At 40.5% G+C, this 27790-nt stretch overlaps 1 protein-coding gene across 1 annotated transcript; it reads right to left on the reverse strand.

Moving 5' to 3' along the window:
- Window positions 1-883: 883 nt before the first annotated feature.
- Window positions 884-27581, reverse strand: prkcdb (protein kinase C, delta b). Its single transcript, XM_062987139.1, has 17 exons — window positions 27496-27581; window positions 15230-15351; window positions 14130-14396; window positions 11060-11237; window positions 10244-10275; window positions 9997-10082; window positions 7378-7507; window positions 6842-6942; window positions 6667-6754; window positions 5666-5787; window positions 5350-5523; window positions 4612-4703; window positions 4207-4269; window positions 3512-3650; window positions 3232-3420; window positions 2226-2354; window positions 884-2075 (listed from the first exon to the last, which is right to left on the reverse strand). Exons 2-17 carry the CDS (start codon window positions 15336-15338, stop codon window positions 1917-1919), a joined length of 2058 nt encoding a protein of 685 aa, XP_062843209.1. The 5' UTR covers window positions 15339-15351; window positions 27496-27581; the 3' UTR covers window positions 884-1916.
- Between the last annotated feature and the right edge of the window lie 209 nt (window positions 27582-27790).

The raw sequence follows: 27790 nt of genomic DNA on the forward strand, positions 1-27790 counted from the left end.
GATGTGTTCATTTTTGTATTACTATGTGCCTTGTTATTTTATTATGTAGAAATCTTAAATTTTTTCTATCTTTTTGAAATCTGGTGTATGCAGGTCTGGGGGGTGGGGTGGGAGGGGTTAAAGCGGTTTGGGATTGTCTGTATTCTGTATATTGTAAAAATCTTTAATAAAAAGACTAATAAAATAAAATAAAATAAAAAGATCATAATTATCTTAAAAACAGCTACATATCTAATAACATAGCACATCATTTATCTCATTTATTTATTCTATTAACTTCCACCCACTATTTATTCTGTAAAAAAACCTAGTACCATAAAATATAGCAACAATATACAAAAGAATTTCTTTTCTTTATGTAGTTTCTATTTTCTTTTTATGCAGAGCTTAGTACACTAAAACTCCAGTTACTACATCATTACCATGGCTTTAAAGGACACTAATGATCTGTCTAATCTATAACAATTTTAGGGAAAGTGTCCTCTAAAAGCAGAATAAAGCATTATAAAGAACAATACTGGAAAAATATGAGCAACACTGAGCAAAATTAAAAAGATTTAAAGTTGCACAGTGAAATTCCTGAAATCTGTCGTCCCAACCTGATTTTCTTTATCACTATTTAAAAGGCAACTGTTTATTTTACCAAAATATAGTGAGCAGATGTGTTTTTTATAAGGGACTAATTTCACTATTTTCAAATCTAAGCTGTCTAACACAGACAACGTGGATTTGTGTACCTGGATTATTGAGCATGCATCGAGAGAACACAGACAATCATTTCAAAAAGTTTCCCAGTATTGCGAAAAGAACAGAAAAACTGTCATAATAGAAGCCTGGTTCATGCTTCACAACAAAGCATAATGCAAGTAAAAAAAAAAGCACAAGTACAAAAACCCTATCCTTTAAAGTATGGTGAAGAAAGCATCATGCTTGGTGGATGTCTCATCGCCTACAGCATATAGATATTAAGAAAACAGTGATATCTGAACCAGACCATGCCAATCATGTCTGTATGTAGAATCCTGTCTGACTGATAGCACCTCTGGGGATTCAAACCCTGAATCCTAGTGGTAGTGGGCTGACATAATTTACCCCTGCGCCACCCAAGCACTGAATAGGAAAAAAAACTGTTTTAACATTTGGATTCTGAAATGGCTTTCATTTGAATAAGCTTTGGAATGCAACGTTGAACAGACATTAATGGGATTCTTGGGTGTAAAGAGAGGGTAACCTGGGAAGTCAGTACCAAAAACATCCGAGCCCCCCGACCACCTTCAGAGGTAATTGTCGTTAAGATCGTAGCAAGTTTTGATAAAGCTTTGACTAAGCAGCTGTGGTATACATAAAGACATTTAGTCCGGGTGTGTGATGAATCCATTTATGAGTAAGTAGGCATTTTGGGGGAAATATTAATATTTCTTTTACTAGAGTATAACAAGTAAGTTTCAGGTTTGTCCTGTTCTGTTTTCTCAGTATTGGAAACGTGTCACAATGATTGTCCGTGGTAACTCTACATATGCTGCAGATGAAGGGAATGGATATTATGTAAAAAACTCTGGTGCATTCCTTCAGATTGTACATAACACTAAATACAGTACATGATATACAGTTGATCTGAATCCATTTTGATCAGGAGAAAGAAAAATATAAATATACATAGTAAGTTTCGACTTGGTTCCTACAGGGCTCAGTGTCTGTAGCCAACACTCATTGAGCACGAGTGAGCACATCCTGGCTTCTGTACTTCAGAGTATCAGATGTATTGGGTCACAGAAAACACTAAGCAGTGTTGGTAATGACTTAAGTAATTGCAGTTCAGACCCTGCAGAGGGTGGGATAAGGTGGTTAACAAACACTGATCACATGTTCAGGTGGAGCGTGAGAGTCGAGGCTCAATCGCAGCTTGTAGAAACATTTCATTTGTCCAGAATGGTTTCCATGTTGGGGTTGATGAAGGAGAAGCCGGCGAATGCTGACTGGTCCATGGAGTCGACGAGGTTCTTGTCACCAACTGAGAGACGGGGCTTCTCGCCCAGGAACTCCCGATCAAAGTTGCTGCAGTCGTTGGGGGATTTCTGTAAGTTGAAAAGTACAAATCAAAAATAGCAAAAATAGACATTCACTGATGTTTGTATTTACTGTTCACTTGATTGTTAAACTTAATTGGTCACAAATTTGGTGAGTTGGTTTTCAACAGAACAGTAAGACCATTCTGAAGACCATACCACTTTGGGTTTGAAGGGAGGGGTGAGCTCTCGCTTCTCTAGTGCAGACCACTTTATTGTCTTGAAGAAGGGGTGGGCACGGATATCCCCCACCACACCCAGCCGCCGGGTAGGTTCCCGCTCGAATAACTAAAAAAGAGAGACAGCACATCAACCAATCACTAACTGGTTTCTTATGATGGTGAACCTTACCATTGTGACCACCAGTCTAATATGATGTCAGAACAACCAGAGACACGAAAGTACATTTAAATGACCTTTATAACTGACAGGATTGATCAAACAACAACCCATCCCTAAACAGGACAAATATTGCAATTACAGATACACTTCAAGATCACATCTGGTAATCCAAGCCAACAAAACAAACCAGTATGGAACCCCCAGTTTGACTTGTACTATTAATAATAATTATGTAGCATCTATGTCATTCAGCAGCCTTTTGTCTAGTTTGTCTTTACCAGTATGGTTATGATGTCATGTACACCAAACAATGTTATGTGAAGTGTAACCACAAATACGTTTTGAGATTTAGGTAAAAACGGGGCTTAGGTGGTGCAGCGGTCTAACACTGCTGGGATTTCAAGCTCTGAAGTTCGAATCCCAGCTGTGCCCACATAGACACATGGGAGGGACAATGATGGAAGCAAGGTTTCCTGTTGCTTCTGCAATTACGACCTGTCAAGGCTCCTGCACGGGGGCAGCTGATCACAAATAGCAGTGCATGGCCCTACGCACGCAATACTGCGCTTTATGAGACCCGCACCGGTGACCCGGGTGAAAAGAGTGAGGGGCGCGTGATAACCACAGCCCTCCTTGACCTGGGGGTGGGGGTGGCAGCAGCGTTGAGAAAAAGATAGGTTCCAATTGGATATGACTAGATTGGTCAAAAATAAAAAATTAAGATTAGGCTGGCAACAAAACTGACAAATGTCTCCCCACATTTCCATTTAATAGTTTGCATGACATGTTCCAGGCTTTTGAAACTCTTAGTGGAAGCACACACCTTCTCCATCAGGTCCCTGGACTCTTTTGTGATCCAGCGCGGGTAATGAGGCGTGTCCATCCGGATCGACTCGAACAGCTCATCCTCATCGTCACCCTGGAATGGTGACTGAGCTATCAGCATTTCGTAAAGCAGCACTCCGAATGACCACCAGTCCACTGAGAATGTGTACTTCTGTCCCAGTAAGATCTGATCACACGTACACAAACAGAAATCAGAGATGTTGACTCATTCCAACAGAAATGATTTATAAATATCTATCGATTAAAATCCAGCGCACCTCTGGAGCGATGTAATCGGGCGTTCCACAGAAAGTGGTGGCTCGGTTCTCTCCAAACATGTTCTCCTTGCACATGCCGAAATCTGCAATCTTAATGTGGCCATCTTGGTCCAGCATCACGTTATCCAGCTTCAGGTCTCTGGACAGGCACAGAAACATTTCTAGTTGAATGTAAATGCAACGGCAAACATGTATTTTATGAATAACTTGGTTCAATTTCATAAATTTGTAGCTTGTAACATTAATTTTGGATTTAGACATGTTTTGTCCCCATGACCTAGTTTTAGTTTTCTGGTAAAGGCAGGTAGATTTTCATTTAAACTCTCCTAAACTCTTCTAGTACATGGTGGGGATGACCGAAGCCCTGCAGTAGATTGGCACCATGTCTAGAAACCAGACCCGCTGCAATCTGCCAGGCTTTGCCAATAAATAGTCTTTTCTATGGCTATTCCTCTCTAACAAAAGCGATTTGATTATTTTCTATATAAACAATCTGCTGTTTACATCAAACTAATTAAATGTTTGTTGGCAAACAGCATCATTCATTCATTCAATCATGCAAATACTGTGTACATGACATTAAAATTAGAATACACAACATTAAAAACCACAAGAGCAGAATATTTAATTAAAGCAGTGTGAACAGTGTGAGTGAAGACAGATATCGTCTAGCATGTGTGTGGAACAAAACTCACCTATAAATAACACCTTTAGAATGAAGGAACTGCAAGCCGCAAATAATTTCAGCTCCATAAAACCTGCAAAGACATAAAAGGTTTAAGCTCTGACTTCAGGTTGGTTAATTGGGACCAATGTTTAACAGAATAGAGTCTCAGGTTCTCCTAGGGCCTTATCAGTCTTACTGCATGCTACCAGAAGGGTTAAAGCAAGTATTTATTTCATTTAAAAAATTTAACTCATATTCTATAACACACAAAATTAAACTTAATTGAGGACCTTTGGTTATTAAATGCAGCCTCATTTGTTTTCTTATTCGTTTTTATCAGTTCTCTCAGACAGTTTCACTTTCAGTTTGAGGTGTATCTGAGACCTGTTCTGCTGGTTGTGCAGTTCTTTATGGGTGCTGAAAAGTCACTCACGTGGTTCTGTACAGATCAAATCGACCTTTATCCTGAATGTGAAACATCAGATCTCCTCCATTCAGATATTCCATCACAAAGAACAAGTGCTCCTGTGGAGGAAAAGGCATAGCATGAGATACAAAGAAAGCCTTTCCTGCCACACACAAAGCAGCCGGCCGTTTCTTTAAATCGGCTGGTTAAGCATGGCAGACTGGATTTTCAGCATGACTGGTAGGTACAGCATGATGAGTGACTCAAAACATTGCTTAGATATAAATAAACTGAATAACCCCTATCAGTGTGACAACTAAACAATTACAAAGGGCTAAAAATGTTAAGCTTGTAAAATAGAATGCAAGAAATGTAGCTGAGACGAGTTACAGGTAAAAAGTTCACATACACTCATGAGACACAGCATGTTAGGGTTTCAAGATGTTAACGTTGCTGGGTCAAAAATACCCGAACAGCCATTTTAATTACTAATTTGGTGGTTAAAGTTCTGTTATGACACTGAGCTACATTCTATGCATTCCTAATTACTTGTTAGTTTTGATTATTCACCAGAGCTGCTGGCTTGTTTGTGCTTACAGAAACAGAGCTATTTTAACTGCACTTATTACAGAGAACATAAAACAGTGGTCTCTTGCCAAGGTTCCCACATTGAATAATTAATTGCTCATGTAATAGATACTTATGAAAATAAATTAGATCATTAAACGGTCAGAACTTAAATTTTAGACAAAACAAGGGTCGTACCTTGGTTTGGATGGTGCAGTAAAGGTGTGTAAGAAAAGGGTTGTCCCAGGCTAATGCTAACACTCTTTTCTCCACCATGGTGCACTCCACATCATCGTCCATCAGCACCACGTCCTTTTTTAGTGCCTTCACTGCAAAGTACTCACTGTGTCCCTTCAGCTCAGCCAGCATCACCTAACATCAAAACAAGTGAGTAATTACTCGAACATATTTCATAACACTCACAGCTCAATTTTGAGAGCTATTGTGCCTAATTGTGTGTGTGTGTGTGTGTGTGTGTGTGTGTGTGTGTGTGTGTTTAGTGTTGTTGTCTCACCTTGCCGAAGCTGCCTTTGCCCAGCACCTTGTGAAACACAAACTTGTCAATGGAAATTCTTCTGTTTGTGTTGGTGGGAGTTGTGGGAGTCTTAGCACCATCCCCACTCCCAGCACTGTCTGCTAATGCATACACAGAAAAACAAACACCACAGCAGAGCATTAGTGTTATTAATCATGTGCAGTAATATAATAATAATAATAATAATAATAATACATTTTATTTATAACGCACTTTACATTTGAAAACAAATCTCAAAGTGCTACAGAAAAACAGTAATATAAAACATGAAATATAAAACAAATATAAACATAGCATTATGAGACATACATATAATATAACATACATAGACATTATGACATACATAGACATATAATTGACATCAAAACTACTCTATCAACTGTGATGCAATTTAGAAAATAGCTCATTTATACACTATATGGCAAAAAGTAAGTGGACACACCTCATAATTATTGAGTTTAAGTGTTTCAGTTGCAACCTTTGCCTGTAAGTTCATAACATACAGGCTGTCTGGTCAAATAGTGTAAAAAATCACCAATGTCTCAAAGGTTGCTTTTCATTTCGCTTTACTTTGATGGCACTTATAAGTATAATAATATGATAATAAATAATGGTCTAATGGTTCAGAGATTTCCCCTAGCCGCCCCCCATTCAATATATTAAGAAATTATGTACATACAGACGCCCAACGGCCAATAGCACTGCTGCAATTCGAACCCTGAATCCCCAGATATCAGCAGTAGTGGGCTAGTGTACAGTACCGCTGTGCCTCCCAAGCACCCATAATGTAATATGATGTATTATTTCAATAATTATTATTTTGAGAAATGTTAAATTAATTATCTAGAAAGAAGAGATGAGGAGAACAGTTTATTTGGTATTGAAAATATCCACAACATCTCATAAGGTGTATTATGACATAACTGATCAAAATATCTAAACTGCATCTTAGCCTTAATCTGAAAAATGCAATGACTTACCACTGGGGTCTGCTGGAGTAGGTCTGGGTACATCCTGATAGATGCCGATGTCTGACAGAGAGGGATCAGGACGCTTTGTGGAGGATTTCTAAATAAAGTGTGATATGTGATATGTTAAAAGCACAACTGGCTCCACAGATAGATGATATTAAGAAGCTGATTTTAATTTACTTACCACACTAACTTGAGTCAGGGCCTCGGATAGAAGCTTCTGGTTAATACCGCAGAGGTTTGCTACTTTCTTCTGGCATTTATGGTGGACGTTCATTGTACAATCTAAATTAAAAGAACACAGATGCTTAAAATGAGGAGACTCGGAAAATACCAAGGAATAAAAAAGCAAAGCCAAATATAAATAAGAGAGGACAGACAAAGGGAGGTGATGACAGAAAAGAAAGCTTTAGGACATGAAAGTCAAAATGCAGTTAAAAGGTTGTAAAGTTTTTTTTTTTCATTATTCTATAGATTAAAACCAATTACATTAATGATCTCCAAAACAAAAATGGACTGTAGAATGTTTCTTGGAACAATAAAGGTTATATTATGTAAAGTTTGCCGCCTGGGCAAGGAGTAAACCTCAGCATCATGGCCAGAAAAATAAACAATGTAAGAAAATCAAGAGAGTAAACCAAATAATAAAGTGTATAGTGTGGCTAAAGCTAAAAATAGATCCAGTACCCATTGGGCAGATAGCAGAAAAAACGGTCTCACCTGCACATTTGAGACCCTGTTTGACCATTCCCCATAGCAGACTCCCGCAGTGGTCGCAAAAGGTCGGGCTCATGTAGTTGTGTGTCTTGAAGCGATGTGGCATGTCGATTTTGAAGCGCTCCTTCTGGAACTGCAGGCACACAAATGAGCCATAGTTTACCCTACACTGAGGACCCTGAGGTCTGGTATCACGAATGCACCCTCGACCACGTCGCATGGTGCTGTTTTCCTTTTAGAAAGCTACAAACTACCAACGTCCTGTCCTGTCCTCATCTACCAGAAACTACAACTGGACACCTTGCATACGAGTGTACATATACAGTGTATCACAAAAGTGAGTACACCCCTCACATTTCTGCAAATATTTCATTATATCTTTTCATGGGACAACACTATAGACATGAAACTTGGATATAACTTAGAGTAGTCAGTGTACAGCTTGTATAGCAGTGTAGATTTACTGTCTTCTGAAAATAACTCAACACACAGCCATTAATGTCTAAATAGCTGGCAACATAAGTGAGTACACCCCACAGTGAACATGTCCAAATTGTGCCCAAATGTGTCGTTTTCCCTCCCTGGTGTCATGTGTCAAAGTCCCAGGTGTAAATGGGGAGCAGGGCTGTTAAATTTGGTGTTTTGGGTACAATTCTCCCATACTGGCCACTGGATATTCAACATGGCACCTCATGGCAAAGAACTCTCTGAGGATGTGAGAAATAGAATTGTTGCTCTCCACAAAGATGGCCTGGGCTATAAGAAGATTGCTAACACCCTGAAACTGAGCTACAGCATGGTGGCCAAGGTCATACAGCGTTTTTCCAGGACAGGTTCCACTCGGAACAGGCTTCGCCAGGGTCGACCAAAGAAGTTGAGTCCACGTGTTCGGCGTCATATCCAGAGGTTGGCTTTAAAAAATAGACACATGAGTGCTGCCAGCATTGCTGCAGAGGTTGAAGACGTGGGAGGTCAGCCTGTCAGTGCTCAGACCATACGCCGCACACTGCATCAACTCGGTCTGCATGGTCGTCATCCCAGAAGGAAGCTGACGCACAAGAAAGCCCGCAAACAGTTTGCTGAAGACAAGCAGTCCAAGAACATGGATTACTGGAATGCCCTGTGGTCTGACGAGACCAAGATAAACTTGTTTGGCTCAGATGGTGTCCAGCATGTGTGGCGGCGCCCTGGTGAGAAGTACCAAGACAACTGTATCTTGCCTACAGTCAAGCATGGTGGTGGTAGCATCATGGTCTTGGGCTGCATGAGTGTTGCTGGCACTGGGGAGCTGCAGTTCATTGAGGGAAACATGAATTCCAACATGTACTGTGACATTCTGAAACAGAGCATGATCCCCTCCCTTCGAAAACTGGGCCTCATGGCAGTTTTCCAACAGGATAACAACCCCAAACACAACCTCCAAGATGACAACTGCCTTGCTGAGGAAGCTGAAGGTAAAGGTGATGGACTAAACCCAATTGAGCACCTGTGGCGCATCCTCAAGTGGAAGGTGGAGGAGTTCAAGGTGTCTAACATCCACCAGCTCCGTGATGTCATCATGGAGGAGTGGAAGAGGATTCCAGTAGCAACCTGTGCAGCTCTGGTGAATTCCATGCCCAGGAGGGTTAAGGCAGTGCTGGATAATAATGGTGGTCACACAAAATATTGACACTTTGGGCACAATTTGGACATGTTCACTGTGGGGTGTACTCACTTATGTTGCCAGCTATTTAGACATTAATGGCTGTGTGTTGAGTTATTTTCAGAAGACAGTAAATCTACACTGCTATACAAGTTGTACACTGACTACTCTAAGTTATATCCAAGTTTTATTTCTATAGTGTTGTCCCATGAAAAGATATAATCAAATATTTGCAAAAATGTGAGGGGTGTACTCACTTTTGTGATACACTGTATACAAACTGGACAGTTTTGGACAGGTTGTATTTAAAACACATTTTGTCCATTTAAGTCCTTTAATCAGTTTTTCTACTTATCAAATCTAACAGAATGACCTAGTAACTGCCTTAGTGACACGACCGCTCTGGTGTAAAAGACTGAGCTAAATGGGTTTAAGAACTAATGGGTCTCTATTGATCAGTAGAAGACTCTGATCCTTGCTCATGTGGTAAAGGGACACAAAGGCACTCGACCCTTTCACACCAGGACCTGGGAAAATGCTCCCTGCTTTAAACAAACAGTGCAGGGAAAAACGAGAGTACCCAAAAATGTAGTCATTTAGCAAGGATATCTAATAGGGATTCGGGGTGCAAGTGTTATGCAACTAAACATTTGCACAGCATAAATTCCACAGACCGAATAGTGTGAAGGCCTTTTGTTCTGATCAGGGTCAGGCTGGGTCCGGGTTTACTGACAAACAGTAAGTGCAAGGAACTTAACAGGGTGTAATCCATCGCTGGGCTTTAACCAGCCCCCAAAGACAGCCAAACATGGGTCGATAAGACTACTGAGATGCTAACCTGTATGTTAACAGTGGTGGGTTAGTGTAAGTGAACGCAGCTCCTCCTAAGTGCCCTCCTAAGTATCCTTTGTCTGTGTGTATGTGTATGGGTGTGTGTGTTTTGTTTTTGTGTTACGTAAACATTGGTAGCTCATACTTACTACAGTGTCTCGGCTGTTGGCTGCAGTCCCTGTGCATCTTCCAATAATTTTATCAATGCACTTTTTGTGAATGGCTGCATTGCACTCTGGGAAGGAGACACAGGGTAGGGGGCAAAGGTTACATGAGGTTGCTAACCTTACAGAGCCTGAACTATTTACGCTTGGCACAGCTGAAGGACTAAAGTCTGACTTTGTGTGTTGCATTTCTCCTATGCAAAAGAAGTGTATGTGTTTTGAAAATACTTACGTCTGCATTTGTAGCCCTGTTTGTTAAGACCCCTGCATATCGAGAAAGAAAGTGTTAGTGTTTGGGATATTTCACAGTTTTATTTATACAGAGCATTATATATGATATCACAGACGGCCGCCTTTCGAACTGAAACAAACTTGAACAATCAGACTGTACAGGAAGGGCTGGTCTACACACTTTTGCTGAGACTGCAAAACTATCAGAGGGATTCCTAAAAAATAATGAACACCCCCAGAGTTCTCACACACACTTATACACAAACACCCACGTCTGCTTCCTGCTTAAAGATAACCCAAGCCAGGACTGCTAGCGACATTACAAGGCTGTTAAGATGGCCAGTTAAGATACTGTCAACAAAGCGGCCTTACTATTCTGAACAAATCAGCTACAACACAAATCATTAACTGCAGTTGGGCCTAAACAATACCTTCTAGTACACTCATCGTCCATGACACAATAGTCTAACACACTACCTTCCTGTTCTGATATTGGGTTTTAAGTCTTAGGTTTTAGTTAGCATTCTAATTCATCCCATAGTTGTTTCATGATTAGCGTCTCTTGGGAAAGGAAATTCCCCAAACTGTTGCCACAAAGTTAGAAGCGCACAATTCTATTCTAAGACTCATCCATAAATAATTAATACCAGTCCGAGATCATTACTCCTTCTTTATAAAACTGTACAGTGAGCTCTGTTAATAATTGCATAAGGCTGAATTAGGGGTGTCAACAAATTTTGTGTGAAGGAAAGAAATTACTGCTCATTATCGTTCCATCCACTAATATACTCAACCACATTTATCTGTGTCCACTTACCAGACGAATTCTCGGCAGACAGAGCAAAATGTAGGCTGTTTGAAGAACGTAGCGAGGAACTCGTGGTCTTTAATGCAGTGAACCTTGGCCTGTTTGATGGCTCCTCTCCTTCTGTTCAGCGTTAAAACCCCGTTCTCCTCCTCCTCCTCGTCCTGCATCCTGATGGACGCCTTGCTCTCTGAAATACAGTCCGCATGCATGCATTTAGCTCTACATTTAATAAACTACTCATTTAAAACCTTATAGCATCATTTCAATCAATGCATTTACACTGGCAAACCAAAGCCAATGTCATACTCAATCTATGTGCCATGAAGGTGGTATAGTTACATACTATGTAGCACATTGGCTCATAAATAGAACATACCTGAATCTCAGCTGTGCTATTAACCTTGCTGGAACATCTGGCTGTGTAACATTCCAATAACATTTTAAAGTCACACTGACAGCCCAGTGCGGCGCCCTCAAACTTTTTTCTTGGTAAGCCAATAAAACTAAATGTAACTTCCAGTCTCAGTCCTGTCCACCTAATTTGGTTTTGGTGCTCTGAAGCCGATCGTTAAAGTATTTCTACATAACTGCTCTTGGGAAAAACCCTTAGGAGCTGCCGTCTGTGAAATGTTGAATGATGCCAATGTCACTAAGCCATCTTCATCATTTTTTTCCACTGAGTCAGCGCTGCCCCTTGTTGACAAGGCCAAGCCAAAACACTTTGACCTAAATGCACCAGCTACCTCTGAATAAATGCTTATGGATACAATTCAGTTATTGTGTAGACCAACACTGGCAGCTTGGTAGAGCATCATGAGCATATCAGAATCAAGGAATCAGAGTTATGGAATCAGGATGGTCTACTTTATCAACAGACTCACAAATGTATTTCTTGTCACTTTTTTTGTTTGTTTGTAGGTAGAATGTACATGGAACAATACCAAGATGCCAAGAGGGTACTTGTCCACATAGTCAAATGTAAAAAGAAGCAGGTCTGCCTTAAATTTAAGGCTCCTGGAACACAGGAGACAACGTCCAAATTCAAGCGAGTCTCGTGTTTGAGTCACACTTGTTTGGATAAAGTGTGAAAAGTCAGAGCGGGCCGTGACACATAAAACCCCGGCATGATTACTGAGAGTGTGTAAAAGAAAACAACAACAGGTACAATAAATGAGTGAGATGGTGAAAAGGAAGGGAGAGATGGAGAAAGAGAAACAGGTGAACTAAATAAGCATTACACAAACATTACATTTTCTTCATGGCTTATTTACATGAGGCAGGGTTTGATGTGTGTTAGACTGGAAGCTCTGGTCGGCTGGCCTGTTCAGACATGACCTCTATAAATAGGCATGAGTGTGTCTTTTTTCAGGAAGCCTGTTAAAGCCGGGTGGGACAGACAGGGTGTCTGCCGTCTTAACCACTACGCGTACACTATAGTGCCTGACAACTCTGATGTACCAACACAATGCTGGGGCTGTTTGGAAAACCAGTAAACCTTTATAAGGAGCATCCCAGTTTTACCAGTTAAGGGTTCAGATGTGGAACTGTATCACTCATGTGCTAAAAATAATAGTTGTTGTGGATGATTTATATTTTGTGCTCCCTTCAAGGCTTGAGAAAATACTGTCAGCTTTAAAACAGCTGGCATACTTGATGATGGTGGGTACAAAATATGGACATACACCAACCAGGCATAACATTATGACCACTGACAGTGAAGTGAATAACACTGATTCACAGCACCTGTTAGTGGGGGGGATATATTAGGCAGCAAGGGATCTCAAAGTTATCAGGAAAATGGGCGAGCGTGAGGATTTGAGTGAGTTTGACAATGTTGGCCAAATTGTTATGGCTAGTCGACTGGGTCAGAGCATCTCCAAAACTGCAGCTCTTGTGGGGTGTTCCCGGTCTGCAGTGGTCAGTATCTATCAAAAGTGGTCCAAGGAAGGAACAGTGGTAAACCGGCGACAGGGTCATGGGCGACCAAGGCTCACTGAGGCACGTAGGGAGCGAAGGCTGTCCCGTGTGGTCCGATCCAACAGACGAGCTACTGTAGCTCAAACTGCTGAAGAAGTTCATGCTGGTTCTGATAGAAAGGTGTCAGAATATACAGAGCATCACAGTTGCAGGGCTGTTTTGGCAGCAAAGGGGGACCAACACAATATTGTGAAGGTGGTCATAACGTTATGCCTAATCGGTGTATAAAAGTATCTATATAAACAGCTCAATAATATTAATTTTTTTTATATCTAACCCATAATTAAAATGATTTCATTCTTTAAAAATTAACCCTGTGTCCCAATTAACGGAACTGCCAAAAAATTATGTATTCTACAGTCTAGTTAAACTAGCCCCATTTATACAGGCACAGAGAAGTCACTAGCTTTAATCATAATCGCTAATACGGGAAAATTAGGCCATGGCAGAAATCTGGGGCATTATAGAACATTCTACACCTACAAATAAATGATCTGTGTTGCATTGCGAATATTTTGACCCACCAATAACAACTAATGTATTGAAATGTGAAATAGAAGCATGTGATCTAATGGTCTCAGACTTCTGGCCCCCACTGTATAAGTAAATATTTGAGTTCAACTATATTGTGTGTGTTACTGTAATGAAACAAAATTATTAGATCAATAAAATAGTTGATTTATGAGCAAATATGACTCCATTACAAATTACCAAACACAAAAAAGCTGTCTCATCTGAGCTCAGAGGCTTTTCAGTAGTTCAGTGCATGCAACACCATTAATCGGCTTGTTGTAGTTTGATTTGTGCAGTTATTTGATTCCTTGCTTATTTTTTATTTTGCTTATTTCCTCCTCAATAAGTATTAAACAAACTTAATCCCCTGCTCCTCATCTGGTGGCCACATTAGCTGGTCTTTTTTCCTTGCTAATATTTTCCGACACTAAGTTTTGATGTAAAATCCAGATATAAGATATAAGCTTCACCACTAGAGAGCGCTATATCTACACACATATACACACATTCTGCATCAGAACGTGAAACGACAGGTGAACTAACTCATTACGATGGATCAATGGTGGATCTATAAGTGAAGCACACTCACCCGCGTCACTATCCTCCACGAAGAACTGCACTGACATCATGAGCCTTCCAGAGGGCTGCAGATCGACCCAGAATTCTACACGGCCGTTGGCTTTTTTACAGCGCTCGGCGATGACCGACACGCCCACGGTGGCCTCGGACAGGGGCTCCTCAGAGGTCTTCATCAGGATCACCTGGATCACACGACCCTCAACGATGTGAGCGTCAAAGTTGGACTTCCACGCTGGGTACATAGTGGGCTTTCTCTGGACCAGAGTCTTTCCACGTTCTGCAACAAGCGGAAAAAAGTTCTCGTGATGTTCTTATAAACCAAATCATAGAAATAGCAACTCATTCCCTTAAACGTGTGCTATATAAGTGACAAATCAGCCGTACACAGCGGCCATTATTATTCAAAGCTGGGTAAATGAGTTCAGACTCGAGCTCACACAATGATGTAAGCAATCAAAAGAAGCACTGATTTGAGTGCATTTAATGCATCGTTTCAGGTGCGTAGGAGCCCTTGTTCCTTACATACAATTTGCACCTGCCTGAATCATGAACTGAATCGTGCAGGTTTAGGTTATGGTCAAACAAGATGGCATGAGAAGTGAATAAATAATAATAAAAGGCTATTAACTGAGGCACAAAATAATGACAGCTGACAACACTGTGATGTAGTGAAGGGTCGTGACCCTTGGGTGGGTCGCAAGCCATAAAAAAATGGGTCATAGAGAACAATAATATAATTAAATAAACACATTTTAAAAGGCACATAAAGACAAAATGAACTTGTACACAAACACCCCCTTGTGGACGCTTTACGTTTTATCTTGTAAACTATCTTGCCCCTATTTTTATTAATAAAGTATATTTTATTTTGATGCATTGTTTGTGTTGGGTCATGGTAAAAATTAAAAAACCCTGATGTAGTGCAGTGCCTCTGTTATTAGGGTCACCACAGCGGATCATTTATCAACATATTTGAAAAGCCTAGCCATTGTGAAGTCAGTGTGCTCTCGGTGCCGGTCCCAAGCCCGGATAAAACATGTCGATCCATTCTGGTTACAGACCTGAGCATTCAAACCAGGTATGCAAAGGACTTTGGTTGGTCAGACTAACCTGTACTGAGAGACTCTTTTATCCTGACGGCACAGAACGGTTCCTCTTTCATTGGAGAAAGGCTTCCTAAATCGAACTCATTGAAGGCGATCCGCAGGAACGGAGCCATGGTGAACGCTTACCTGAAACAAACACCGAGAGAAGGAGAGAAACAAACAGATGTTGAAACAGCTGTGTGAAGCGTTGGTCCATAGTACAGGAAATGTTGCCATTACAAACCCCACACAGTAATAATAAAAGACGTTTCAGTTCCTTCGTGCTACATATCAGTAATAGATCTGTAAAATAATACAGTTCAGAAAATGAATAAACAAAAAATCATCTTATCATGTTAAAAACTGTATAAAACTATTTCATTATCTGACTTAATACATAACTTCCCATACAGAGTGTTTGGAGTTGGACTGATTGGCATTCCTGATGGCACGCAAGACTCAAATGTTTTTACAATAGCATGTGACACAACCGGCCCTTACTTCATGCTGTAACTTCACAGAGATTGCGGTTCAGATACGAGCACCCAGCTCACACGTGATTGCATACAGTCAGAATCTTGTAACAGAGCCACCTAATGAGACAGATGTGTCCAAGAATGAGGAAGCACAAACCCTATCAGGCCAGCGAAAAAGAAAAAGAACTGTGAAATGTTTTCCAATCCCTTGTAGTACTTCTGGCATGGACACTTGATCCCAGATCAGCATACAGTCACTCGAGTCCTCCAAAACAAAGAGGCGAGGCGTGTGAGGGTGCTGGGTTGCTATGGTGAGGATTAAACCAGGACCAAGCTGCGGATTCCACTCGGCATTGCTGGCGCAACAGCGGGTCCCTGCGTCGAACAGCAATTAAAGCTACGGATCTGTATTGCAGCCGAGTAGATGGGAACAGTTTCACCCAAACTGATAGGAACTTTTTTCCTACCACAAAGTCAGTGGTGTAATATAACGAAGTAATAATACTTCTTCATGACACTTGATGACCACACCTGTTACTCTGGTGACAAAAGATGGTAGTGACAGACAAGAACAACCGGGGCCATATATACAAGAAATACTTTTATATGTCAGAGTGAAAGCTTCTTTGTATTGGATGAAGTGCGTCTTATTACGGAAATATCAGCATTTCAGAACTACCCATCCAACCTCAAGAAACACACTGATATAGGTTAAGAATAAGTAACAAAGTAGTAATAATCAAAGAGGTGACTTTAACTTCTATCATGTTTGTTTGTTTATTAGGATTTTAACGTCATGTTTTACACTTTTGGTTACACTCATGACAGAAACGGCAGTTACTCATTACACGGCTCATTACAAGGTTCATCAGTTCACAAGTTTATATCGAACACAGTCATGGAGAATTTTGTATCTCCAATTCACCTCACTTTCATGTCTTTGGACTGTGGGAGGAAACCGGAGCACCCGGAGGAAACCCACGCAAACACGGGGAGAACATGCAAACTCCACACAAAAAGGACCCGGACCGCCCCACCTGGGGATCGAACCCAGGACACCCGGACAGGTCGCTAGTCCCTCACAGGGCGCGCACACACACACACACACACACACACCACATTTTTATTACTTTGGACTTGTGAGAGGCAACCGGAGGACCCACAGGAAACAGGCCCGTCTTGCCGTGAGACGACAGAGCTACCCAGTGCACCACTGTGCCACTCAGGCAAAATTCTATTTAGTTCACACATCAGCCAAGTACAGACCGAAACCCATCGAACTAACAAACATATAAATGCATCTGAAGCCAAGCCTGAAGCCATGGTTTCTTCTTCTATAATTAATGCAGTAAATCTTCATTATACACGCAGCTCTTACTTTTGCATTGTGATACATGAGTCACAAATGTATCGTCACACCCCTGTCGAAAATGCACCGCATAGCATAGGACTAGTGACCACAAAATAAGCTACAAAAGATTGGAGGAAGTATCTGCATTACAGGTTTACATTTCCAGGCAGATGCAGAACACATGACATCGGAGAACTTCAGCCAAACAGGCTTTTCAGTTCACAACAAAGGGGCACGCAAATATTTTCCGACGCAACTGTGCCAAAAAGTCAATGCCCATGTTGATAAAGGATGTTTAGATTGTAACAGGCAATTAACAGGCCATTCTCAGCAGTAGCGTGATGACTAATCCAAGAGCTAGAATCAACAAAGAAAAGAATCTTTTGTTTTTAACAGAGACGAGGGGCAGGAATGGTATGTGGAGCAGGTGGATTGAGTCCTACCCACATTTATGTGCACTACACACACACACACACACGTATAGTTTGCGCCACACAATTTGCACTGCACAGCTTATGGTTTAGCAACCACTTACATGTTGAAGGTTCCATAGCATGAACAGTTATGACTGCATAAGCAGCTGAAGGTCATCCATGCATCCATGGTGGAGCTTTTAAGCTAAAAACAAACATAACCTTAGCAGCCTTATAATGTCAGATCTCATCATCTTTGGATGAAGGTCATGGTGTTATTCATTCACCCTATTTCTACCCAATACAGTTATGGCTAATTGGAGCTTAGCTCTATCTCAAAGCTGCCACCGCCTCCCACCCTGATCAAAGAGGGTCAAGGCTGTCACCCCACTCCCCAATCGCATGTGCACAGCTTCTACGATCTCCCATCACCAACGTCAGAATACAACAATGTCGTGGGATTCCAGAGTTCAAGGTTTACTGGGTGTGATCTCTTTGACATGGTGTTAGCCAATCCTTCTCTTGTGTATTTACAGTACTATATGATGAATAGCTGGCCAATGTCCAAGCTGTCAGCTGTGAACCGAAAGCATGCATGCCGGAACGTTTGTGTTCGTAAGAGCTGCTTAATTACAGATTATTACCAGCTAATCCTCCACAGAAACAGTGTGGACAAACAGCGTGAAACTCTGGAGAAACTGCATTCCTGACTTTCAAAACCCCCTCGGCAAATAACATGGTGTATGTTTTGTAAACACTGTACACTGTGTTCAGTTTGCATTGTCGTGTGTGTTTATTTCAAGAATAAAAAAAACAGGCAAGTAATCGGCCAGTAGTGTAAAAAAATCCCTATTCTAACTAAGGATTTCTCAATACCATAGCCTAGTGGTTAAGGTACTGGACTGGTTCAAGCCCCACTACTGCCAGGTTGCTGCTGTTGGGCCCTTGAGCAAGGCCCTTAGACCTCAATTGCTCAGACTATATACTGTAACTGTAATGTAAGTTGCTTTGGATAAAGTCTGCTTTTTGGCCTGCCACTTGCTGTAAGAAAGAACCTGTGGATGCTTTTAAAGGTGCACTGAGCAACACATTATTGTTATTATTATTACAAAAAGATGATCTTATCTCAACCCAGTCGGGCACTCGGCCATCACCCAGTTCATGGCACGAATATTTAGCATAAGACGGACCTTATGTTGTTTAGAAATAGCTCAAAATGATGTGTGATTTACTTTCCGAGATTCATTCAGAGCTTTATTGACTTTCCACTGAAACGGTTGTGACTCATATAAGTAACTAAGTGATTATTAAGAAAGACTTAGGGGACCAGAGGACCCTGTGACCAAGCTAAATGACAGTATATAAAGTTCTACACCACCAAATGAATCATCCGAGTTCCCATGTGTGCTTTATTTTGCAGCATATTTTCAGAAAACACACCTTTTTGGGAACTGTTGATGATTGAAATCCCAAGAAGGTCTTGGAGAAGTGTATTTAATTTCTCACTGACACTAAACGTCCTCACTCACACACCCAGCCTGTCCGCTTTGCTCCCACACGACCTGGCCCTGCGTGTTTGGTGACTGTGCTGAGCGGTGTTTGTTCAGTGGTAATTGCAGTTATCGAGGGCCGGGGTGATACTGGAGACCTGTGTGTGTTTCTTAGCTACCTCCTACTCTCTCTTTAACCTCGGCTCATGTTACACACACACACACACACGGTACAGCACCAGTCAGCAGGCGTACAGTCAGTGACTAACAGTGCCGAGAGACCAGGCCTGAGACATCATTGTCCTTGACATGATTTGCTGATCTCGTGTTTCTCTTGTAAAGAAAAGCAGGTTCGTGAATGGAGATTTGATCACACCGCACTCAGCACTCTGCAGTCTCTACAGGAAGATAAGCTCACGCTCGTTCCTTCGCTCACTTCTCAGTCTTTATTCTCGCTCGGCTACGACGCAATGGGAGTTCTGGCTGTCTAACTCAATAAACGTTAATAAGCCACTCTGGTAAATGAAGCTTGTAGCTGTATGAGGTCCAGAGAGACAAAAGTTCATGATGCTTCAGATTTATCTGAGTTTAAATTGTGGTAAAAACTATTTTGGAAGCTCTGTAATGTGTGAAAAGGCTACAAATGAGCCGGATAAATACATGCTGCACCTAGTTTCACTTCTGCAGGCTGAACATAATCAATGCAGGAGCAGAAACAGGTGGCCAAACACGTCACATCATTAGTAACAACTGACAGTCCTGTCCATATTTAAGATAGCAGCAAAGTTATGCATATGAGAATTTCAAGGCAAAAAGTCTAAGTTTACTACCAGTCCAATTGCAATGTTTTTAGGACCTATTAAGATGCAATACAATAAATGGCAAGAATGAACAGACAAAACTGGTTCAAAAATCTGCAAAAATAATTTTTATATTTTAATATTGATTCATATGTTAGGTCACAAAAAAACTTTCAGCGTGCTGTGATGTGGGCCAAATTATCAAATAATTTATCACTGCCTACTTTGTGCACTACATAGGGTATTTAAGTATCAGCTTCTACACTCTACACAGTGCAATCAAAAGATTGTAAACAATGTATAAATATTATTAAAAAAAACACTGTATAGCATAATTCGTAAAGGTGTTGGTCTATTACGTTAGGTCACCATTCAGACCCAGATCTCAAAGGTGCTATCAGCCGGCAGGGTGTCTACACAATGGGTTGGGGAGATCCAGGGTATTCCTCCCTTGTGCTTAATGTTTACTGGTAATACAGAACCTGCCGTGATCCGGACCAGGACTGCACTTTAACTAACCAACGCTTAAAGTGCTGTTACTGTTATCTGGTGGTTAGTGGTCAGCGATATCATGCAGGGATGGTAAAAATAACTCATACACAGCTTCAGGACACTATTGTACATGTTTTGAAGAGACCAGGTGAAAACATGTCAACATTTTTAATCACACACAAAAGACTCTGCATGAGGCTATCAAACCAGTTTATCCTGTTGGTGTGAATGTATGTACGGTATATTATTTAAACAGTCGCAGCATACCTCTGTGGTGACACCACCCAAACTCCTACAGATGTGTTTATTTCCTTTTAGTCACTCAAGCCAGAAACTCCAAACTTTTGAATTTCACTAAACAGAATAAAGATGTGTTACACCAAGTTCCCTACAGCGAATTCAGAACACGCTGCAAGATAAAGTTCTCTCCAAAACAACCAGGTAACCCTAACAGGGGACTAACAGTGAGTTTTTCATTTTTTTTACAGAAATACATTAATGTTACAGACTGGGAAAAATAAACCGTAACTGGTTGATAATCAGCTATTAACCAACTACCACTTTATCAAGTTCAATGCACTGTTTGTCAACATAACATAGCAGTAGTGAAACTAATGTAGAACAATACAAATATTGACGCTGTTACAATTAATAGTGCAGCATTCAGGATGTACAGTCCACAAATGTTTAAATACGTGTAGACAGTTTTAATGTGTTGTTTAAACTATTATGTATAAGTGAAGGTCCTAATCTGCCCATTTTTTGGCAGTTTCTGTAGTCAACCTTTCAGATCTGGTGTGAAACTCTGTAGATATTTATAACAAGGTACAAAAACGTAAAGCAGGCAAATTATCGCTTCAGGCAAATTTCCATTCGATTTGGCTGGTCTGAGTAACACTTTACATATTAGTTCCAGCATTGTTAGAACAGAACAAGTTCTTTCTTTTTCATCCCTTTTCCCTTTTTCTTATTTAAACATATAGAAGCAATGTTGCAGGTTAGGGTAGTTTGTGTAGCAAGCAAGCCAAAGGCTGGTATTACTATACCAATGCCATAAACAAACCAACCAACAAAAAGAAACAAACAGACCTCACACAATCAGATAAGAAACATTAGGGGTTCATAATTTTAATAGGCAGACGATACGAACATATTTATATTGAATAAATGTTGAATCTGAGCTAATATACAGTAGTAATAACATGCTGTGAGGTCGGATGAATGCAGAGAAACCAGACAAACCTCACAGACATGAGGAAGTAACTTGAGCTGAAATCAAACGTTTATCTACACTTAGAGATTCATTATAAACTGGTTTTCAGGAACAGACATTTCAATTCAATCTACAAATTAGTCACAAACAAGGTGATTTAGCTTAGTTTCAGCCATTAAAAACAATTAGTTTGTTTTAGGTCCTGGTCTGGCTGAAACACCCAATTGTGTGAAAAATGCAAACATAACATTTTAAGGTAATCCTCCATCTTTATTACAGCATCCAGTTTCCTTAAATGTTTAAGTTATAGTGGTAGCCGAAGAGCCATAGAAAATTATACCACACAGGGTCGGAGCATGTCAATCAGGCAACCAGGACTAAACTGTACATACTGCCCCTTTTTCCACTCACTTGGACTGTCAACAATAACCACAGCAGTCTTGGTATTTATTGGGTTATCATAGCGAAAATAAGAAATTAAAACGTACAAAACTAAGAAGAGTAAAACAGAAAGAAAGAAAGCAGAAATCAAAGAAAGAAAAAAAGAACTTCTTCTTTCAGTTGTAACAGAAAGAGAAAAAGAAGAAAAAGAACAGAAAGAAAGAACAGCACACACACGTCAGCATGTTCAAGGTCGGTGGAACGGTGCAGTGGGTTCCATTTGACTCAATTTAGAAAGCAATTGATTTCTCGCTCTCCCCTCAGGCTCAGAAATAGGAGCCTGTTACAATCCCCCCCCCACACACTCCACCACAAACACACACACACACACACACACACACACGACTGACAGGCAGCTAAAGGTCAGTATGGAAAAGCTGATTACTGTATAAGTTTCCACTTTGTTTGTGTCTGTGTATACACGCGACATACAAATATGTGACAAAATAAAGGAAAAGTGTGTGTGTGTGTGTGTGTGTGTGTGTGTGTGTGTGTGTGTGTGTAAGTTCTCGTTTATGTTTATTGTGGGTTTTCTGAAAATATGTAAAAACTGCTGGGTCAAAAATATACATACAGCAGCTTCAATTATTTGTTTGTTCATGTTGAAAGTTCTATACTGTTACTTAAGGTTGTGTAATGACCTTCTAGATCATCATGATGTAGATTAAGATTTACTATAGATGGTGTTTTCTGTGCCTATTTTGGTTAAATGTATAAACCCCATTTTACAGAGAAGTTGGGACATTTTGTGAAACGCAGTAAAGAAAATCTGTGATTTGTTAATTCTCTTATCTAACATTTATACCCAACAAAAGTACAAAGAAAAGATTATAAGAGTAAGAGTAAAACGTTACAGAATATTGAAGTTACACTGTTTTGACAGGTCACAGTGAGCAGGTGAATTGGCAACAGAAAAGAGAGTATCATGATTGGCTATAAAAGGATCCACCAAAAGCCATTTTTGCAAATGAAGATGGCATTTCTCAATGCAAGACTGCAAATAATTTAGGTATCAAAAGGTGCAAAACCAAGAACATGGTGGATCATGTTTAGGAAAAACAACCACAGACTGTTTAGGTTTTGTAACAAGCAAAAATGGTCAAAAATTCTGCTTGCAAAACTGCAACAATTGAGTGTCCTCAGTTCCCAAACCACCAAAAAGGATAAATAATAGGAAAGGTGATGGAACACTGTGGTAAACATGCAGCCTTTGTCTAGAAGTTCAACACTCAAAAGTAATCTGAGAGGCACCAAAGAATCCATCTGCCGTGAGTCAGAAGCTGTGTGAACATTGGTGACATTCCTGCCTCTGCTGTCTATCTGATCAGCAACTCGAGTCGTGCCTTAACACGCCGATTTTGGAGCAGGGGTTTCTTTCTTGCATGCGGTTCTAAATCCATGGCCTATATAACATGTGAGGCCTGCTAAACTGTGGACGCACCTTCCATGAGACATTATAAAAGCTTCATGTCAATAAAAGCCTGACACGACCTAATGTACCAAAGTCACGAGGTACAAACAGCCAGATTAATCAGGATCTTCAACATTACTGAGCTTAAATCCTGTGTGATGAGAGCGCTTCACTGTGTTTCACACTGAGCAAAGCTACTTTAAGCTGCTTTCTTTATAATAACTTTACAATGTTGATATTTCATATATCAATCTTAATTTGAATAAATACCAGAGTTACAGATCTGCACTGAAGACTAAACTCTGCTCATGTGGATCAGTGTGGATTTTTCTCTCCCCCTAAATGATGTGGGTGTTTTGCTTCGTGCCCTGGTATGTAGGTAGAACTACAGTCATTTTCTAAGCAAGAGTTTAAAACATCAACTGCATCTCTGTACTTGAATTAGAACGTTCATAGCTCTGTAATAAAGTGTTCGCTACCACATTTATTTTAATCTACATTCTAAAAGTTAAAGTTCTTCTCATGATGTTTTTGCTTAGCTTAGTGCTTTAACATATCATTCACTGTTACACTATTTTAATCAACAAAGCAGGAACACTTGGTAGGATAAAACTCAGTGGTGTGTTTATATACAAATGGGACACTCTAAGCTTCTTGGTTAATGGTTACCCATCTACCAATGCTGATTATAAGTAAAGAGAAAACTCCATTCCAAACTGCATACTTCTGTACTAAGAAATATTTCTATATAGTTATACTATTAAGTATTTATTTAGTATACGCACTCATGCACAGACTGATCTAGTCAGTCAGGCAGCAGAAATGAAGCTCCACCCACACTTATTCACTCAACTTTACTACTACTACCATCCATTTAAAAAAAGGATTTTTCTGGCACTTCTGGTTCAGTGAGTCACTTTTCCACGCTGACAGAATGAGCACAGTGTTAGAGCTTGATACTGATGCACTGGCAATATAAATGACTTAGCAGAGCTGATAAATAATAAAAATAAATCTCTGAAAAGTGTGGTGAAATCGAAACGAAACAACAGTGTGCATGTTCATGCATGCCAGACAAAAGAGGATGAACCACTGCAGATTGCAGGGCAGAAGTTCTTGCATGGATCAAGCAGCTGTTTAAATCAAACGGGTGTGTTCGACACCTCCGTGCTGAAGATCCAAACAGATTTTAGAGTGGGGAAAACAGAGTAGTGAGGACCCAGCGTGCTGGGTGCGTCGGAGTAAAGGCTGCAGATTGCATTAGAAGAGACCACAACAGCTTGCAAATGTGTTTATGTGTCACCACAAAATTACTAGCTGAGAAGGTACTCCAGAGCATCCAGAAAGCTGGAAACAAAGAAAGAGTGAAGATAATGTAGAAAACAGGCTGTACGTACGTACATGATTTGTTGATCGGGTGTGGATAAACCACACAAGGAGCAAATGCATCTTAATGCAACACATGTATTGTGGATCCAATGTAATTAAAAAAAGCTCTCCAAAGTAGAAATGTAGATTTTGCCCATACACAATAAAACACATCACATTAAAAGAGATGCAGTCAGGATATTTAAGCTATTTAAACTAAAATCCATATTATTTTTGTATAATTTTGTTAACAATTTTGTTAAATTCTATAAATGCATAAAAGGGCGGCACGGTGGCTCGGTGGGTAGCACTGTCGCCTCACAGCAAGAAGGTCCTGGGTTTAATCCCCAGACGGGGCGGTCCGGGTCCTTTCTGTGCGGAGTTTGCATGTTCTCCCCGTGTCTGCGTGGGTTTCCTCCGGGAGCTCCGGTTTCCTCCCACAGTCCAAAAACATGCAGTCAGGTTAATGTGTGTGTGTGTGTGTGTGTGTGTGTGTGTGCGTGTGTGCGTGTGTATTTATGTGTGTCTGCCCTGTGATGGACTGGCGCCCTGTCCAGGGTGTTACTGTGTGCCTTGCAGCCATTGAAAAGCTGGGATAGGCTCCAGCACCCCCACCCCCCAACCCGTGACCCTAATTGGATAAGCGGTTAAGAAAGTGAGTGAGTAAATGCATAAGAGCTTTCCGTTTGTGTTAGAACTGCGGCCCAATGAGGGTGGGTGAGGGTGAGTTACAAATCTGCAGACTGAACTTTCACTCTTTACTGTGTTTGTGTACAGATTTGTAGCTCAAATCAAGCACCAGCTGTTGGAAATAAAATGAAATGAATTTTAACCTGAAAGCATTAAACGAGCAATCGAGCAATGTCGGTTATCAGTTAACTGGTTAATTATTAACATTCCAAGGGCTAATACATTCTGCTTAGCACAATCGTACACCTCCAAAAGCCACCTACGGTATATATTAAGTGTTAAAAAATACTGTACATTGTCATACAAGTCATATTTCACTTTTCTACAGCCAAATCATAGCGACAAAACATTTGTTTAACAAAAAACCTGTGACTGCAACACAAAGCATCAGCAGTCAATTTTGTCAACCTAGTTCAAGCTCATTTCGACTGTGGACTAACCTATTGCACACTACTTGACTGGGATTGCACCCTACAGCATCATTTACTAATGTGGAGTGTCACAAGCGAACGCAAACCCAAAAATAAAGCCCCAAAATGCTGAATTACAGATGTGCATGGGGGCTGCAGGAAGAGAGATATACCAACCAATAAAGACAGTGCATGGTCAGGGCTGAACTGTAATGGCACAAGTGATCAAGCGGTGTAGAATATAATGAATAAAAAATATGATGTCTATTTTACAGGTTGTAGTAAGTCACTATGAGATATTTGGGTATGATATCTGAAACTGTACTAGGCTGTATTAGGATGGAGACGGAGCAGTGATGCTCATTTAGTGAAAGTAGGTTAATAAGTAAAACACAGCAAATAGAATAATTCTCTCTCTCTCTCTCTCTCTCTCTCGCTCTCTCTCACTCACACACACACACACACACTATTTGTTTGGTACAATTTTTATGCTTTTTTATCAATGTTTCAGTTTCCAGAACAGCCATCCTCAAGTTTTTAACCCTCTACAGTTTTCCACAGCTCAGAACCTTATGACCTGAACAATAAGATTCATAGGTAATAATAATAATAATAATAATAATAATAATAATATTGCAGCAGATTGACACAAAAGTCCTCTCTCTCTCTCTCTCTCTCTCTACACACACACACACACACACACACACACACAGAGATAGGTGGTAGCAGATAGTGTGGATGCTGCACAGTGAGTGACCGCATGCATGAATGAGAATTCGATTCCCTTAGATTAAATGGATTACAGGGTCACAATGGCTCCGTGGGTAGTACTGTTATTGCCCCACAGCAAAAAGGCAACAGCGATACAGGTCCTTTCTGTGTGGAGTTTGCATGTTCTCCCTGTGTCTGTGTGGGTTTCCTCCGGGAGCTCCGGTTTCCTCCCACAGTCCAAAGACGTGCAAGTGAGGTAAACTGGAGATACAAAATTGTCCATGACTGTGTCTGACATAGCTCTCTGTCATGTCATGTACATGTTTCTGCTTGTCCATGCTGTATTAATGCCCTGCAATCATTGTAGGCTGTTCCAAGCAGGTTCCGGATCCACCGGAACACTGATGAGGACGAAGCTGTCACTGAAGTTGAATGACTACATGAACGGAATGCGTTCCTAATAATCATAATAAACCATGAACAATATTCACTGAATATGGTAATCAGTATTAAATCGAGATTGCGATTAAATGACGGTTAATCGAGCTGCACTTTACGCTCCTTTCATTGAACACAGTATTGAACAGAGAAAAGTCCTGTTTTCATCCTGTATATTCTACACTTCTTACTGGATTTAAAATATACACATATTACTGTACTTCTGACACTTACTTACTTTTGATACAATGACTAACATACAGTAAAGACTTCCTGTTCATACTGTGCTACATGTCGGCAGATTTGGTGAATGAGACCGAAAATGCGGTTCTGATACTAAAGTCTGTAGTACATTTCTAAGGTAAAACTTATTATTAATTAAAACTTTAAACAGTCACCTCTCAGATAGAGATTCTATTTCGTTTATACAGTTCTGAACTCTTCTGTAAGCCTGGTACAAATCCATGCGAGAGCTTGAAGGTTAGTCATATAACAACTTTACATCAGCTACATGTTAAAGTTAAAGCGAGCACCTGGCAACCATCTAGCAATTGTGACAATAAGTTAAAACTAGCATCCAAACTTACCCGAAAATAATAATAAATCTGTGTTGAAGTCCTTTGTGCGCTCCTTTCTCCGATCTTTGCGGCGTCTACTGCAGACTGGCGCTCACACTCACACACACACACACACACACACACACACACCGTGTTTGAGGAAGTAAGTGTGTGTGTGTGTGTGTGTGTGTGTGTGTGTATCCGCCCCCTGTCATTAGCGATAACCGAAAGTTCAATACTAGCAACTCACATTTACATTTTCAGCATTTAGCAGACGACTTTATCCAAAGCAATTGAGGGTTAAGGGCCTTGCTCAAGGGCCCAA

This window comes from Trichomycterus rosablanca, chromosome 24 (assembly GCF_030014385.1).
Source record: "Trichomycterus rosablanca isolate fTriRos1 chromosome 24, fTriRos1.hap1, whole genome shotgun sequence".
Lineage (NCBI taxonomy): Eukaryota > Metazoa > Chordata > Actinopteri > Siluriformes > Trichomycteridae > Trichomycterus > Trichomycterus rosablanca.